A 17809-nucleotide genomic window follows, 5' to 3' on the forward strand; every position below is an offset into this window, starting at 1 on the left:
AGAGTCAAGACCGGTCAAGTCCGATAGAGCAGTGGTCACTTTGTTGTCACCTTCTGCTGCTATTTTGTTCAATTTCTCCCATTCTAGTTTGGTATTTTTTGCCTGCCTGTTTCATTTAGTTTTTCTTAGACTACTATGGATGGGGACGTGACCAAGAAACGACGGAAGCGTTATTTCTACAAAGACGAACCGTTTGTTGTCCCGAAGACCACACTTTACAGGAGGCAGCAAGAAGTGCGGCTTCGCGCTCAGCATTGTGCCTCATCGACGTCAGCTGCCAACGACGGAGATGTCAACGGCGGAGGCGTTGTGGGCGATTTGCTGAACCTTCCAAGTGGCGAGCAACCAGCAGCAGAACAAGCGGCGCAGCCAGCCTCGCCTACTTTGAGTGCCCACGATGAGCAGGCAAGCGGCACCTCGTATGACGATGACGAAGATTTGTTCCAAACAGACGACTTTGACCGGCTTGGCGAAACACCCGAAGACAGCAGTTCTACGTCGGGAGAAACCGAAAACGACGACGGCGAACGCGAGTTTCTGGCATCGGACTTTGTCGAGCTTGAGGCAGCAGTAATTCCGGGCTCCACAACGACAAAGGCAGCCGCGATAATAATGATAATGGCGTTTGTCGTCACTCATGGACTCACTTGGGAGGCCCTGAATGATCTGCTGCGCCTCATAGATGGTCTGTTTGGCTTTAAAGGTGATGTACTTCCTCGGTCAAAGTTTGTGTTCCGAAAGCTTTGGTCGTCGCGCAAGGAAAGGCTGGTGAAGCGGTTTTTTTATTGTGACACCTGTGGCAGTGTGCTTGTGTCAGTGCCCGGAATGTCATCAATGAGGTGCCCGGACTGCGAGGTTAGCACGGAACTTTGTGTTCTAAAAGCTAGGGGACATTTTTTCATCATTTTAGATTTGAAAGAACAGATGAAATGTTTGCTTGCAAAATCAAAGGCTGCATTGTTTGAAAGACTTGTGAACTTAAAGGCAGTCATTCAGCAAGGAGGAGCCGCACTGTTGCAGGACATCACAAGTGGACCTATGGCCGAGGAGTTGAGGAAGAGCGGCAAAATTGGCTGGATGGATCTTACCATCACTATCAACACAGATGGAAGCCCCGTATTCAAGTCATCGTTATCATCTGTGTGGCCAATCCAGTTTTTGATTAACGAGCTGCCACCTTGCGACAGGCTAAAGAACTGCTTGATAGGTGGGCTGTGGTTCGGCCAGCACCCGTACATGAGAACCTTCTTAACCAAATTTGTTGAAGAGATCAATCAGTTTGGCAAGATCACTTGGAAGGCAGGTCATACATTGCTGTCATTAGGACTTCATGTACTGTGCTGCTGCGTGGATGCGCCAGCCCGAGCATCTGTGATCAACATGGTCCAGTTTAATGGTCTCTTCGGCTGCCCTTGGTGCTACAATTGTGCCGAGTTTCACGAAGGTATGGTTGATCAAATTTGTCATTGCATCTGGCTGAACACTTGTGCATGTATGTTAACTTAGTGGATATGCTTAATAATTTCATATCTTAATTGTGAACAGCTTGTAACATGCCCTGAAATGCATTTAGAGTGTTCTGTCTGAGCTGGCTATGACCAAAAAATGGATAAGTTGAAGCGGTGTTCAAATACTGCTAAGGAAAAACGTTGCATTTGCAGCGGTCAGTTTGTATCAAAGTTGTCAGTGCACTTTATGAAAGCTCTGGCTGCTGAAAAATTTGCCATTAGAAACATGTGATATAGATCATGTGCCACACTTCTCCGTGATAGCAGATATGAGGTGCAAAGTATTGAAGGCGGGCCTAAAATTCCCCATCTAGATACATCATGCGAATGTCACGTGAGAGACTTATACCCAGCAAGAGTACTGTCATAAGCAAAAGTAAGGGCTTTCAGTCTGCACTCCAAACCAAACTGCACTGTATACATGTGGATGCTACCTGACGAAGTGCTCCTAGTGTCAAGATTGGCACACTGCGACGTTTTCAACAATATGAGCGTTTCGTCAGGCAGCGCCAGCATGCAGCGTGGAATATGGTTCGCACCATGGACAGTTGGATCGATTACTTTTGCTCATAATAGTTTAGTGCATAAAACATATGCAGGCATTGCTTAATTCCTGTAGATTCTGCTTTCTGCAGGCAAATAATCGAGCATGCACACTATTTCTCTCCTTTCAACAGGGGCCCAAAGGTACATGAGTGTTACAGTCGGTGAGGAGCGGACCCCAGGGGAGATGTCGAAAGACATGGAGTTTGCGGAGAAGATCAAAGATGCTGTGAATGGGCTTAAAGGGCAGTCACCACTGAATCACCTGAAACACTTTAACATTGTGTTTGGCCACACAGTGGAGTATATGCATTGTGTGCTCATTGGGGTCACGAAATGCCTTACTGACCAGTGGTTTGATTCAGCAAACTCTCAGCAACCGTTCTACATTGGTAAGTAGCGGAGAAAGTAAAAAGGCTACACTTCTACTCATTATAGCACTAAGTAACCTTAAAATTTTTTCTAATACTCTGTACTACATTGCTGAAGGGTACATTGACCTAAATTAAGCATAGGAAAAAAGAGATAACAAAGGTTGTTACTGGCTGGTACTCCTTAACCCATTCCGGTCATACCTCGGGCATCACCCGACAGTGGAAAAGTGTGCGTGTGGTTGGTATAGTCCGGCATGGCTCGGCACAGGGCTTTAAATAAATGTTTATAACCAAGCCATGATGTGGCACTCCCTTTCATTGCGAGGAGCTGGAAAGACCAAAAGAATGCTGACCATTGCAGGAGTCAGTGGGGAAGCTATACCTGACCAGAAAGGGTTAATTAACTGTTGCCGTCTAGTTCAGCTGCTGACACGATGGAGCTTAGCTTTGATGTTCAAGTTGCAGTGCTCATTCAGCTGGCTCCTCAAACAAGTTGTGGTCCTATGTCCTGCTATCAAAATTAGACATGAAAAATAACTAACTTACGAAAAAGCACTAAGGGACTTATGAGCATGAGGAGGTTCATAGTTTCACAAACAATAAAGAACAGTCTGGCATGCTTGAGTGCTCAGAAAGTTGGGTAAGCTGCATTTGTGCAGCTCGAAAAAAGGAACCTGGATATGATTTGCATGACAGCCACGCAGTGCCACTGAACGCCAGTAGGGGTTCATATTATTTGCATTGGTTGTAAGCAATCACCAACAGCTTGCAGAATGCAACTTTGGCAAAAATTTCAATTTCTTAGCATCTTGTTCATATCACTTGAAGTTTAATGCTGCACCTTCTAATTTAAACATTTCAGGCTGCATGCAAAAACAGCAGTGCAATTAATTTCTCTATCTGATATTGCATTCCATAAACATCAAAATTGGCTTTTGAGGAAAGGAAATGGCGCAGAAACTATGGGAGTGAAAGAAAGGAAGAAAGAGGGCTCCTAGTGTAGGGCTGGGGAATAATTTCGACCACCTGGGGATCTTTAACGTGCACTGATGTCGCACAACACACGGGCGCGTTTTTGCATTTCACCTCCATCGATGCGAAACGTGGCCGCCGTGGTTGGATTCGAACATGGGAACTCCGGCTCAGTAGCCGAGCACCCTAACCACTGAGACACCACGGCGGGTCTCCGTAAACTTATGACAGTGGATCCAGAAAAAATTCATTTATAGAGCTTGAATTATGAGTCAAAACAAAGTGGTGTCATAATTTTCACCTTGGAATTGTGAGCTGTGCGACATAACATCTTGGTATGTTGTGCCATGCTGGAACGTAACCTAATCCAACGCCTTTCACGTTGGTTCACTTATGTTCTAATTCTGCGTCACAGCAGCCAGTGCCATCTTCTCAGCCAGTTTGTGTGAATTTGTCTGCAGCATGTGAAGACAAAGGCAGAGATTTTTTGTTCTGTTACCCTTCTCAATGTTTTCTATGCAACGTAAGTGCCTGACGTCATTTCAGTGCCCTTTTTTTTTACAAGATGTCCTGCTGCTATGTTGAGATTTAATGCTTAAAAGGGCCCACAAAATTTGTGCATGCAGCTTCAGCTGCTATGGTTAGAAAGCTGCTTTTTAGACTAGAACAGTAAACAGTGATAAGCCATTGCCCTTGTTACGTGCACACCAGCGCCAAGTGCACAACATTTTTATTTGTGCAGGGCGCCCCGTAACAATGGCCAAAGTGGACAGAAGGCTGCTGGCAATAAAGCCACCTCATTCATTCACCCGTCTGCCACGTTCGCTCAAGGACAAGTGCCACTGGAAAGCCAGCGAATGGCGGCATTGGTTGCTTTTTTATGCCCTGCCCTGCTGCTTGGGCATACTACCTCAGCGCTACCTGAACCACTTTGCATTGCTGGTTGAAGCCATATTCACCCTACTGCTGGAAGAGCTGACATTGCAGCAAATAAATCATGCAGGTGAGGCCCAGCTGTATAATGCAGTATTAGAAGCTAGGCACCAAAAGTACTTATTGGTTGTTCAGGGAAAAAATGTGGCATCTCAAAGCAAGGAGAGCCTTGTGCTTATGGTCTGCAGGTGTTTGTCATGAACAGTTTATTGTGGTTTGTAGTATTTGTGCTGCTTCTGATTCTTTTCTTTGCTCTATAGATTGTGTCATTCTTGAATATTTCACTAAACTGGTGCCACTGCAGGATGTACTAATGTAGTCTGATATAGCTTAAGGACGAACCTGCAAATGAGACGATTCAAATTCATGACGACTTGACTGGAAAGGACTCTGCGGTCACTGCATGAAGCGCATATGGCAATGTCAACTAGGGATATGCGAGTGAAAACTGCCTACATATCATTGCAGTTATCATCTGACAACGACTGATGGTGGTGATATCTGCATTTAATTTTGTGATGTTTTCTAGTTCATAAGATTTCCCATTGCATTTTTATTAGGCTGCTTTAATCTATACAGGCCTACTTCATTTGTCACTCAGTGTCCCTTTAAAAGTTGAGTGTTTGCATGTTGTTGCCCACTTGAGGGGTACTGAAAGCTTAATTAAATAGTCTCTTTGCTGAAAAAAAGTGCATTTTTGTTAGCCATTGATAGATACAGCCTCTAGTCTTGTGTGTGCTGTGCTTAGTGGTGGTCTTTCTCTAAGAGTTGATGTGACAGCACTCTGCAGCTGCTCAGTTTTTTTTAGGAGCATTCAGGATTGTCTATCTTAGGGTGCCTCAATGACTAGCGCTGCTTTCAGCGTGCAGTTTAGTCCAGTCTATTGACCACGATACTCTACATTTCAATTACTTTTCTGACAATCAGGATTAGTAGTTTCCAGCTGCAGTTGCATATTCTCTAAAGAATGCCGTTTAGACAGCTTGTTGTTCACCATGAGAGGTTCCCCTCTCTCTCTGTGTTCTCTCTGTTACAACCTTTTGTCGCCACCATCATCAGAGCAGGTCGTCAAGAAGGTGCACGCAAGTAACCATAGTGTTTGACCAGAACCATAAACATGGGATTTGCTGCCTATGCTATTTATGATGGAGAGGAAATACAACATTAAAAAATGCAAACCATGATGCTGAGGAAACACAATACTCAAAAATACAGTTTTACTAATTATATTGCAGGAGTAAGACTCAAAATACACTTCTACTAACCACGTTTCTAATCGCTATAAAGGAGAGAAAATATACCTTAAAATGCAGTGCTACTGTGACACACATTCAGCTATGATGGAGAGGAAAAACAGCACTCAAAATACATTTCTACTAATTACATTGCTACTCGCTATGAAGGAGAGAATATTCACACACTTCTAGCATATGATACACTTGTAGCTATCATTGAGAGGGAATGCAGTGCTGAAAAATAAGCTTTTACTAAATATGGCAAGCTAACTCAAAACAGATAACAATGATTGACTTCTACTGATTGTGATGAATGAGCGGCAATACAACAAACCCTGACTTCCACACAATTTTCACACATTTGGACTGAAAACAGTCCACAGGCCACATCCTAATATCAGGTGAAGCACTGTCTGTGCGGAAAATCTGTAACTTTTCTGACGAAAGTGAAAGAGAGAAGAAGCTCCTGGAGCGAAGATGCTAATGGCCAAAAATAAATTGTGGGGTCAGCTTTGTCACACTGATGATGCGGCCATTTCTTAATAAACAGCATGAGTCTTTCTCCGCACCAGCTTTCAAAGAAGATACGTCTGTTGGAGGCACTCTCAATGGCAATTCTCTGGGTGAATTACCCAACTCTGATAGCCTCCGGCTCACCTGTTCAAGAGGCTTTTTGTTGCTGCGCAACAACCTCTTAATTTGCCCCAAGCAGTTCTCAAACGGAAAGGCGCTGACATTGTCCAGCGGCCCATAAATCAGACAATCATCAGGAATGTGGCACATGATGTGTACATTGTACACCAGAAACTCTGGTCCATACAGCTTTCCAGAATGCTGTGCAAAATATTGCAGCAAGTCTGAACCAAACCTGGTCATTTCTATGCAAAGATTGTCACTGAGGAGAATTCGAACCGCCACATGAAGACATAGAAAGTACTTGTAGCGGTCATTTTTTAACAAATCCCTTAACAGCACAGGACCGGTGTAGAGAAGAAAAGACCTGAATTCTACTGCCTTCCATCGATCCAGTTCCTCCAGGGTTCCAGGCTGGCGAGCAAATTCTGATGGAAGGCTAGTTTCCTCAAGCCTTGCACTCAGAATGCTACGCTGCTGTGCACTGAGGCGATAAGGTAATGGACCAGACACCCAAGTTTGCAGCAGCTTCCGGACGACTCCCAAACACACTGTATGCATGTAGTTCAAGGGAAAGTGTTTGATCATGTTGACGCGTAGCTCAAGCAGAGGACTTGTGGCGTGGTGATGGCCTGCCTCAGCCATTGCGCGAAAAGACTCATCTGTGCGGCTTACAAAAGCAGCACACACTGGAAATGTTTGTCTCTGTTCAATCCTTTCACCTTTCTGAGTGCAGCGATCGCATCCGTAATAGCCAGTATGTCTCTTTGCACACTTGACATATGAGCGTGCCAGAGCATCGCATATTACAGCAGCAAGAGAAACACTGTGGCGCACGCCCTTGATGACCATGCCGAAGGCCTCCAGGCTTTTCATTTCATCCAGAAATGGCCTCAAAAACTTCAATATTTGATGGCTTCTTTTTCCCACAGTGAATGGTGACAACAAAGGGCCTACTGTCAATCGCATTAGCCACAGCACAGAGCAGGACCCAGAAGCTCACCGAAGAACTTTTGAATATGGGCAGTCCATCGATGTCTATGTGGAGGTCCACCTTGGCACCTGCAGGATCCCGAAGGCCTTTTTCAACTCTTTCAGCCACTTGACCTCCAATGTCAAAATGCACACTGTTGTTATGCACATTCACTTTCCGCTCAGTCTTGAGTAAAGTGCGAGCGTCACGAGGCACTGAATGCCCTAGTCGGCGCAAAAGAAGGCACAGGTCATTAATGGCCACGTGTGAAAGACAGTGCTTGAGTGCTATGTTTGCTAGCTTTCGAGCCGCATCTATCACCGAAGGGATGGCTTCTCCATCGGTGGTCATGGAATGCTCCTCAAATGCTCGGTGGTCGCGGTCATCTGAATGCTTCTCGGATAACCACGAACCCTCAGAAGCGTCCAGGCATTCCTCAGAAGTGGTGGATTCTGAGTCCACATTAAGCCTGGGTGGCACATATGGAGGGCTGAGCCGTCCTCTCGAAGCTTCCAAGCATTCCTGAGGCCGTTTGTCTCTCTCTGCACTTCCGGCACTCGTATCGCGGCCTTCGCGTGTCGTCGTAGGAGACCCATGACGTTCGTCTTCAACGGGGAAAGAAAAAGCCTGGAAAAATTTGTCAACTTCAGGGTTGAGCCGTCGGTATTTCTGCCATTGCAGCCAATTGAAGCGCGCATATTAATTCCCTTATTTGTTAAGAAAGAAGAGCTAGCGCTGCCGGTCGTCAGATATTTCAATGCACGTACGATTGCTCGGCCGGTCCAACCATAGCCTCTATTTTTTTCATGCCCGCTCAACCGCGGGGAACGTCGTTTTTAGGCGCCGTTCGCGCTAGTACGCGAAGCTGCCGACGAGTGGCGCGCGCAGCCCTGGATGAATCAGACGACGCGGCAGGAGTTGCACGCAGCGTAAAACGCGGCGCGCAATTCTGATACTGTGTATACTCCTCTTATTTTGGTAAGAGTGATATGCGGGCACGATCGTTAAAGTGCTAAGTTGTTATTGTTAAGCCATGTGCACATGTACTTTAATAAAAGCTGCTCATCAAGGAAATTATGAAAGCGGCGGCCAGGCATACAGATCGAACGTTGCTGCAGTATCGAAATGATTTCCTCAGTTTTCAGCTTTATCGAGGGTAATTATTAGTGTGCTTCTTTGTACAGAACACGGATTCTCAGCACAAGTCGTGTCTGAACCAATATTTAAGCAGAAACATTAAGGAAGCATTTTTGTGAGCGATAAGTGAATGGAAAAAAGTTACTGTCGTAGTGAGAATAAAACATACATGCGCAAAAAAGTTTTCACAACTTTAACAGCTTTCTAGATAGGGGCTTTGATGTGAGCGGCTTCACTACGTAGTTCCTGTCAGTCACTGATAACGCATAGTTCACAAAAACAGGCCGAAAAAACTTTGTGCAGATGAGTTTCAGAAGCTGGCCGTGGTGATCACTGCAAGCAAGCTCACATTTCAGTGCTCCTGTTCTGCAAGAGCATCAACTGCATTGTCGACTGCAGCTTGCAGGGGTTTTGCTAAAAATCTTTTGTTGAGCAACACCTCGACGTAGTTCTTCAGGGCGTGCAGAACGTACACAAACTGCATTGAAGGATAAAGGAGGCCTCCTCTGTCCTGATGACGGATCAAACTGTCACTGGGCGCAGATGAGGCTGATCGAGTAAGAAGAGCAGTGCAGCTGCTGCAATCAATTTTTTCTTGAACAATGCGAGCCAAATAACCTCCTAACATCGCAAATGCTGCAGTGTCTGGCGCTGGTAGCAACATTTGTCCTGAGAAGTTCGATAAAATTTTTCGCCTGCGGTGGAAAATGGTCCGCGTGCTGAGTGACTGCACGTTTGTGTGTATAATTGTTCCGGCGCCGAGCATGCTGGTTTCGTCTCAGTTGATTTTCTGTCTTGGGGTGGTTTCCCTTTGTGCTATTGATGTTGTTCGGGGCCGTTTGAATGTGCCAGAATTCGAGAAAGCGCGTTTTTGCTAACTTGTTCCATCACCGAGTATGCTGGTTTCATCGAAGTTTATTGTTTGTCTTAGGAATGTTCAGTTACATGACTGCACTTTCCTCACATAGTTGCGAACGTCGTTTTTGTGTTGCCGAATTCTTTCTTTTATATATTTTAGGTTTCGCCGATGTTGCTTGCGTCGCAGTCGGCGCAAGGAATTTCGTAGATAATGCCTTGGGCTCTTTTTCTCCGTGACCGATTCTGGAAACACCTGGTAAGCAAGCACAGCAGTGCTTGTAGACTTGGGCGCAGTCTAGAGACCACCCTTTTCTCATGATTCGGGCGATTGTTTCGCTGGCACTTAGGCATAAGGCAGAGTGACGTATTTTTTTGTGGTGGCGTTGACAGTTATGCGTTGATTTCTCGGCAGTGAGCACAATGCATGTTCCCTCAGAGACAGCCAGGGAGTGTTCTGCCATCGCGCTCCTTTCCCTGTTAATGAACAGGGCAGAACACTGCGAGGCATATGAACAAGGTTGATTTCGAGAGAAGTATTGCAGAAATTTGAAAGAAGAAATTTGGTGTCGAGGCGCTCGGCGCATGCTGACTCACAATTAACTGGCGTTTATTTTCCGGATGATATAAAAGAGCGTTCCTCTTTCTTGTAGCCATGAATTAGTAATGGCTTAGGACGAGTTGGTCCTTTGCGAAGTAGGCAAAGCCCTCGTTTATTCCGCGGCCGCCGAAGCCCCTGCAGCCGGCCGCAACTACGCGCACGCCCATCCATCCAGGGCTGGCAGCGCCGTCCCGCAGAGAAACACGGCGGAGTCAGACGGCGCTTCAGCAGCCTTCGACCAGGCGCGGAAAAAATAGATGACGCTTTGGTCCAACCAGCGCCTCCTCTATACTTCCCGTCGGGGCTAGTACGGCCTTTCGCCGCCACGCCCCACCACAGGAGTAGGACGCCCGTCGCATCATCGTCGCTCATAGAAACGCAGACCGTTCGCAGCTGTCTGTCGTTGAGTTTTTGAATGCGTTCATGATGTTTCAAGTACAATCAAAATTTTTTTAAAAGGGAGCTCGGATGCTCTTGTCGCTAAGGGTAATTGGCCCATTTCAGTCGTGTCGTTTGCGGCTATTGCTGTGCAATGCGCTCACGCGTCGTCTGCTGCTCTGATATGACAGCGCGCGCCTGCTTGAATTGAATTCGTGAAAAATTGTTCTGTCACCTTTAAGTTCGTTTGTCTGAGGGTCGTTATTTCAAAGCAGTGTTTGGTAGCAGCTAATACTGAAAGCTTGGGCGCTGAAAAAGCTCTGTTGCGTGCTGTTTGCCCATGTAACAGACGACGCAAGCCAGAAGGGCATGCGCTAAGTAGCACGTAAAGCCGTTTGACTGCTTCCAAAGCGATACTTGATCCCGCGTTTCCTTCGTAAAGCTTTTGAGAGTTACCATTGTCGCCACCGAAGCCACAGTTGGCGCATGAAAATGTGGAGCTGGGCCATGTGGTTTCATCATTTGATCGGCCGCGCATTTTCCTGCAGCACTGTTTCTCGAGTCGCAGTGTTGACGCGCAACTTGAGCGGTACGCGCGAAAAATGCGCCCAGCTGACAGTGCCATCAGTTATGTAACGTGAGGCGCTGCACCATCTGCCTGAAGATAGCACTGCGTGGACTACCTCAGCGAAACGGGTCTTCAATCCTTCTTTTAACTTTCTATCTCCCGCATTCCTTCCCTTTTTTTCAACATATGCCTCATGGCGCACTCTTCGAATAGAAAAAAAGATAAATGGGTTCATGGTATTCAATAACGGTGCGTTGTGACCCAAAACTTACTCCAACTCTAAAAAAAAAAGCATGGCAGTAAAGCGAATGGGGGCAATGGTTTCATTTTCGCATACTTTCGGGAAAGGGGCTTCTTTGCAAAATGCTTAACTACGTCCTTGTCAGTAACATTGAATGCGTAGTTGCAGAGGAGCGGCCTCAGGAAAAGAACCGATTCATGAGCTTAAGCCTGTGCTCGTTGCTGCCATCGCTCTTGCACTTAGCAACTTTGAGGCACAAAGAGCTGGGACAGCGTGCTCTATTAATGTAGTGAGAAGCTTTTGCAAGGTCTCATCTTCCTGCAGGGTGCGGTCACCAAAAGCTCTTGTTGTGTCGAGAACGGAGAGAAGTTGATCCGGCGGGTAGAGCAGCCCATCTCGGTCTTGGCTGCGGGTGAACTGAAAGAGTGGCTGGTTGCTAACCGGCTTCGTACACAAAGTAAGGCAGTTCTCGCATTCTATATGCTCGCTGACAACTCTTGCAATGTAACCGCCCACATAAGCGGTAGCCTAGTTCTGAAGCGATGGCAGGTGCTGTGGCAAAATTCTGGTAGTAAGCCTCTGAAGCACCAATCTTTCTCTCAACAGCCTCGGCGCTGCTTGCACAGTCGACGTCAGGGGAGGCTTTGGAGCTGAAGTAAAGGTTGGTTGCGCATAAGAGAGGAGATCAGCGGATAAGAGCCTTGACATCGAAGCACATTCTTTGTGGGCAATATTGGATGCTGAATTCGACGCCGTGATCATGGTCTTCAGGAGCTTTCCGTTCAACACATTGATGGAAGGTTGCATGCATCTTGGCGGCTAGCATTATGCAATATTGCGGAACACTGTAGAGACCACAGGTAGCGACTGCTGCTGTAGCTGCGCGAAAGCCGGCGAAAGTAGTTGTTGACCTTACAAAAGATGGCAATGTTATTCACGTTGACGAGACGCGCGCGGGGGTGGAACACCGGTACGTCGGTTCTAATGCAAGTGGAGCATGGAGTGAAAAGGAAAAAAAGAACGTTTGAATGAAAAAAAATAAGCGGTAGTTGAGGCGGCGGGAAGCAGCTGAGGTAGCGGAGGCGCCACGGGCGAGCAAGCCCGACGCGGCAAGCTTGAACCATAAAACGCTTGAACTGGGTTTTAGCACTTAAAAATCGTTTTTAAATGCAAAACCTTGCGATCGTTTCCATTCAGCATCTGGAAATGCAGCTGTTAGTGCACAACAAAATTATCCATTGCCGCAAAATTTTCACAAAATTATTTCACATCATCGGATAGAGTTAGCACCTATAGGTTTATTGCATGGCGCAGATTCGCTGAAACTTTATATATATATATATATATATATATATATATATATATATATATATATATATATATATATATATATATATATATATATATATATCACCTTGGTGGTGACTGTGGCTACCTTCATATATATAGCGAGCGGCGAAGAACGCGAAAGGTTGATTTTGCTCTGACCCATCGCGGTGGCTCTGTGGTTAGGGCGCGCGGATAGTCATTCGGAGTACCCGGGTTCGAGCCCAACTGCGGCGGCCGCGTTTCGATGGCGAAACGCAAAGGCGCCCGTGTGCTGTGCGAGGTCAGTGCACGTTAAAGATTCCCAGGCGGTTGAAATTATTCCGGATCCCTCCACTACGGCATCTCTTTCTTCCCTCAGTCCCTCCTTTATTCCTTCCCTTATGGCGCGGTTCAGACTCTATGGGTTCAGATGTACGCCGAGATGTGACACAGACACTGCGCCATTTTCTTCCTCCCAAAACCACTTTCATTTTCCGCCGTATTTGTTTACATTTTTTGGATTGTTGCCTGGCTTGAATCTTGTATTGCTTTTAGGCACAGAAAAAATAATGCCTTCGAGTGTTTTCAGAGCAGTTAAGTAAAATTTTATACAGTTTACACTCATACGCCTATGTTTGTGCGTATTGTGACGCCTGCCTGAAAAAAGAGCCCGGTGTAAAAAAATGGGGGGGGGGGGGGGGGAAAGCACCGTGGCGCCACCAGTCAACCAACGCGCGCGCTTAAGTGCGCGCTTCCCTTGCTTCCCTCGACACCAGCCGGCCGTGCGATGTGTTAGCTCTCTTTGTGCGGCAGTGCGCTGCACGAGGCGGGCGGTCGCTTGATTCCGGCTATTTCAGTCGCCTCCCAAGTAGCACAAAGTGGGCTCCGAATTGGGGCCCCTTGTCGGCCCCAAGTGGGCAGCCCATATGGGCTACCCTAAAGGAGCCAGAAGAGAACCAGCTTGGGCAGCCCATTTCGCTTGCCCCAGAAAAACCAGATCTGGCCCAACGTGGGCGGCCCATTTCAATGCCCTGGTGGGGCCCTTGTTGGGCAGCCCAATTTCAATGCCCTTGTTAGGTCTTTGTTGGGCCCGACTGGGCAGCCCATTTTTAATGTCCTGGTTTTGCCCTTGTTGGGCCCGAGTGGGCAGCCCACTTTCAATGCCATGGTGGGGCCCTTGTTGGGCCCGAGTGGGAAGCCCATTTTGAATGCCCTGGTGGGACCCTTGTTGCGCTGGTTGCCCAGATCAAGCCCAGTCTGGGCACAAGTGGGCTGCCCAATTTGGCCCATACCAGCCTTTATAAGGGCAACCAAACAGGGCTGCCCTGATGAAGCCCAGTTTGGGCCAAGTGGGCAACCCATTTCAACTCTACAAAATACTTGCTGCACACACATTATTCATTCATAAACAAGTCAAATTATAGAAAATCCGATGTATCCACAACAACGTCTTATGCAGATGCACCAATATCTTAAGCTTCTCTGCCTTAACATGGCCATAGTCAGGCTCTGGCATGGCAGTGCAAAGCTGAAGTATGATATATCAAATTCAAAAGTAGTTTTGTTGCACGTTTTACTGCATTATTTCACAAAAGCTCCATCAGTGGTCAGGATGGAGTGCCCTTGTCAAATTCATCCTGGCCTTCCAGCCACCATTCCGGTCCCTGGCGCCACACAAAAAGCTTGGAATATGGGAGTTGATGCGGGCCATATCTGCATCAGGCACCGTCCGCTCCACAGCAGCTGTAATCAGACAGTTAATTACAAACTGTGCAAAATGTGAATGTGCAAAACATGAATTCTGAGCTATGTGGTCAAACCTTGTAATGACATAGAGAAGATTGCAGCAAAAAGACATTTAGTGTATTTGCATTAACCACAAAAGTAGGCACGAAATTTGTGCAAATCTGTAAAGGCGTGGGAGCTGTATAAACCAAATTGAAGAGCACAGTGTTGCTAGCGACCCACAGAAGAGACTTTTTTCTTAGAATGCAAAAGAAAAGGAAAAAAACTACAGCATGCTCTATTCAAAATTACGGCAAATTAATTCTACCTCAAAAACTTGAAAGTATTATTCCATTCGAGTGTGGACTACACTTTTTCGTTAAGTAAACCGAACAAAACACATTTGACCAGCTATTTGTAGTTTCCCAATTATTGGCACATCTTTGTAAACATCACAATAAATTTCAGCAAATGCTGATAAACAATGAGCAGAAATCAGTAAATAAAATTTGCTGCTCGCAAACATGTACTTTTATGTTATAACCTGTGTATCATACCTTTTATTTCGAACAAGAATATTGAGCTAGAGTCGCATATCATCTATATTATATGTATCTGTTCTACTAAGCCTGTGAAGGTATGTAATTCCAGTTTCCTGTAATGGCATCACTTTACCTCGAGAAAACTACTGTTAGCCTGTTAGAATAAGTGATGCATGCTAATCGCAAGAAAATTCATCCCACTGAAAACAGCCTCTGTAAGCTAAAAATAGCCACAAACAAATATACAGGTACCACTGCTGCTCACTAATTACACAGCTGAAAGCAGTACTAACCAATTTTTTAGCACATATTCCACATGCTATGTTACACTGCAACTTGAAGATGGTGACCATGTGATCTTTTTTATTGTAAACATCACAAATTTGGATCAAGAGGTGGAAAAACTTTAAATTTAAATTCCATATTTTCTGCATTCAATGCATTTTTCCATCTGACAGGCATCAACATACCAAAGAGTCCCGCAAACGTTTTTACTGTTAACAAAAAAAGAACAATGTCCTTAATGGGTCTACTTTTGCACGCCAATTTAATGCAGGATTATATACTACAGTAATAACTAATAAAAGATGACGCTCAATGAATGTGCTATTCTAGATTCTCCAGCGGCTGCTCATCACGCATCCACAAGACTATTCACCCATACGACATCTTGGTACTAGACAATGTTATAAGTACTTTGTTATTAGCAGTTTCCACACACCCAATGCCATACTGTGGCAGTGCACAGGCGATCCGTGAGTCTAGAACATTTTCTCTGCTGCATAAGTAGTTAGCAGCCCATTCGTACATTGTCAGGATTCCAAGGTGGAACTAAATATAGAAAGGGGTACCTTTCACATCGACATTAGGCAAGCAAGTGACAAGTTGAGTGCCGCTGCACAAATAGTCTGGTGCCAGCATCGCATAGCGCGGAAAGTTTCTAGGAGGTAGTGTAACATTGACAGGGTTTTCATTGATAATGTGGCCTGCCACAGATTATGTCAATCTACCGTATTTACTCAAATGTAACGCGAGTTTTTTTACCGAAAGTAGAAAGGAAATGTCACCCTCCGCGTTACCATCGAACACTAGGTTTAAAAACGCTATGAAGAGCACCAAACACACACTATTAAAATCATTTCATGTGTCAAACGTCTGCGTTGATCGTACTGGTCATTCGAAATCACGCACTCCAACTCGCCGGTCAACCAGTATGCGAACCACAGGTCACAACTACTAGGACAAAGCGGCAACCTAATCGAAAACGCAAAACAAATGACGCCAGTGAGAACAAGCCAACAAGAGTCGACGCCAGCTAGAGTCACTGGCGCGGTGAGAGGGCGCCACCTCTTGACGAATGCTCGCAACCTGTAGCGAGGTTGTGTGGCCTCCGTGACCGCAAAATGAAACAGCCATATCGGAGGCACCGAGCGCTCGCAATCGCCGCCAAGATGCCAGCAAAGGAGCGAGCAATCCCACCGCCATCTGTCTGTTAATCCTTGCAACTTATGCAAAAACGTGGCCGCGTGACTAACGGGCAGCAGGGCATGGAGCAGCACGCTTTGTTAGCTCTTTCTCGTGTTTAGTGCCAGTGCGTGTAGTTGTGCGTTTCGTGCTTCGAGTTTTAGGACTATCCCCATCAAACGGTCGAGTTGTCTTCAAGCGGAATGGCGTGCTCACGCGCTCAGCATACAGCTGGCTTCAAGCGCAACGCTATTCTGTTTGCTGAGAAAGTGGGAAATTCAGCGGCTGCAGGACGTCTGGACGTCAACAAATCGACGATCAGGGGATAGAGGAAACATCGCGAGAAATTGTTTAACTGCAACAGCCGGCGAAAAGCCTTTCGGGGCCCAAGAAAGGCCACTTCCCGGAGTTGGAGCGTCGCCTTGCAGAGTTGATTAGCGAGTAACGTTCCCGGCTACTTGGAGTAAGCATTGAAATGCTTCAGGGCGAAGCACAGGAACTTGCGCGATACACGGGTTTGACCCAAAACCAGTTTAAGGCATCACGAGGCTGGGTGCAGAAGTTTATGCGAAGGGCTGGGCTCTCCCTTCGACGCACGACTTCTTTTTGCCAGAAGCAGCCCGGGGACTTCTAATCAAAACTTCGAGAGTTCCAGCAGTACGTCATCGATCTTTGTCGCTCTACCAACATGTCACTTGGACATATCGGCAATGCCGACCAGACCACCGTGTATCTGGACATGCCGATGTCCAGAACAGTGCACAAGTCTGGTGAGCATGAAGGTCGCCTTAGAAGCACAGGCAACGAAAAAAATCGAATTACCGTTATGCTGGCATGGTTTGCTTACGGCCGCAAGCTCCCTCCATTCATCATTTTTCGCTGGAAGACGATCCCGAAGGAAACTTTCCGAAAGTCGTTATCGTGCGCTGTCATGAAAAAGGTTGGATGGACTCGAATCTTGTCTTAGATTGGATTCAAAGCTTGTGGGACCGAAGGCCAGGCGCATTGTTGCATCAGGAAGCAATATTGGTTCTGGACTCTTTCCGAGGTCACCTGACAACCGGCGTCAAACAAAAGCTACAGCGTTACCGAACGCATCTCGTTGTTGTACCGGGTGGCATGACCTCCATTCTCCAGCCTCTGGACGTTTGCATGAACAAGCCCTTCAAGGATCACTTGCGACAATTATACTGGGAGTAGATTGGAAGCGGATCAACAACCCCTGCAGGTAGGCTGAAATGCCCAAGCGCGTCTGCCGTTGCCCATTGGGTTTCAGCAGCCTGGTACGGGCTGTCTCATAATTTGGGCTACTGCTCATTTAAGAAATGCTCAATTTCAAATGCTCTAGACGGAAGCGAGGACGACCTGCTGTGGGAGGCAGCTAGTAACAAAGAAGAGTCAAGCTGTTATGATGAGAGTGACGGCGACACCTGCCGTGAGGATGAGGGTGTATAGGAGCGCCTGTTTGGCTTGTGTTTCAATAAAGTTGTCTTTGACCCTCAGAACTGTGCGATGTCGGTTCCTCGCGTCACATTCGGGTTCTTTCGGGTTTTCTGTCGCACGCCCGAAATCTACCCTCACGTTACAATCATAGTTTTTTTCCCCATTTCACACCCGAAAAGTCGGCTGTCGTGCTACAATCGTGGTCGCGTTACATTCGAGTAAGTACGGTAGAATGCTGCTTCTCCCAATGGTTTACTCCTAATCAGATTCATTATTGTTATCACGCTAAGAGGAACCTTTGTTTTTCACACATCTGACAGGCTTACCTCGACAAGAAAAGGAAGGAGGAAACAACTGAAACGCTATAAAAAACTTT

The 17809-nt window shown here is 46.4% G+C and overlaps 1 protein-coding gene across 1 annotated transcript; it reads left to right on the plus strand.

Annotated features, from left to right (window-relative positions):
• Nucleotides 1-135: 135 nt before the first annotated feature.
• On the plus strand, nt 136-11610 carry LOC144102616 (uncharacterized). Its single transcript, XM_077635837.1, has 4 exons — nt 136-1444; nt 2186-2443; nt 4140-4400; nt 11558-11610. The coding sequence occupies exons 1-4, from the start codon at nt 136-138 to the stop codon at nt 11608-11610; spliced, it is 1881 nt and encodes a 626-aa protein (XP_077491963.1).
• Nucleotides 11611-17809: the final 6199 nt, after the last annotated feature.

Source organism: Amblyomma americanum, chromosome 8 (genome assembly GCF_052857255.1).
Source record: "Amblyomma americanum isolate KBUSLIRL-KWMA chromosome 8, ASM5285725v1, whole genome shotgun sequence".
In the NCBI taxonomy this organism is placed as follows: domain Eukaryota; kingdom Metazoa; phylum Arthropoda; class Arachnida; order Ixodida; family Ixodidae; genus Amblyomma; species Amblyomma americanum.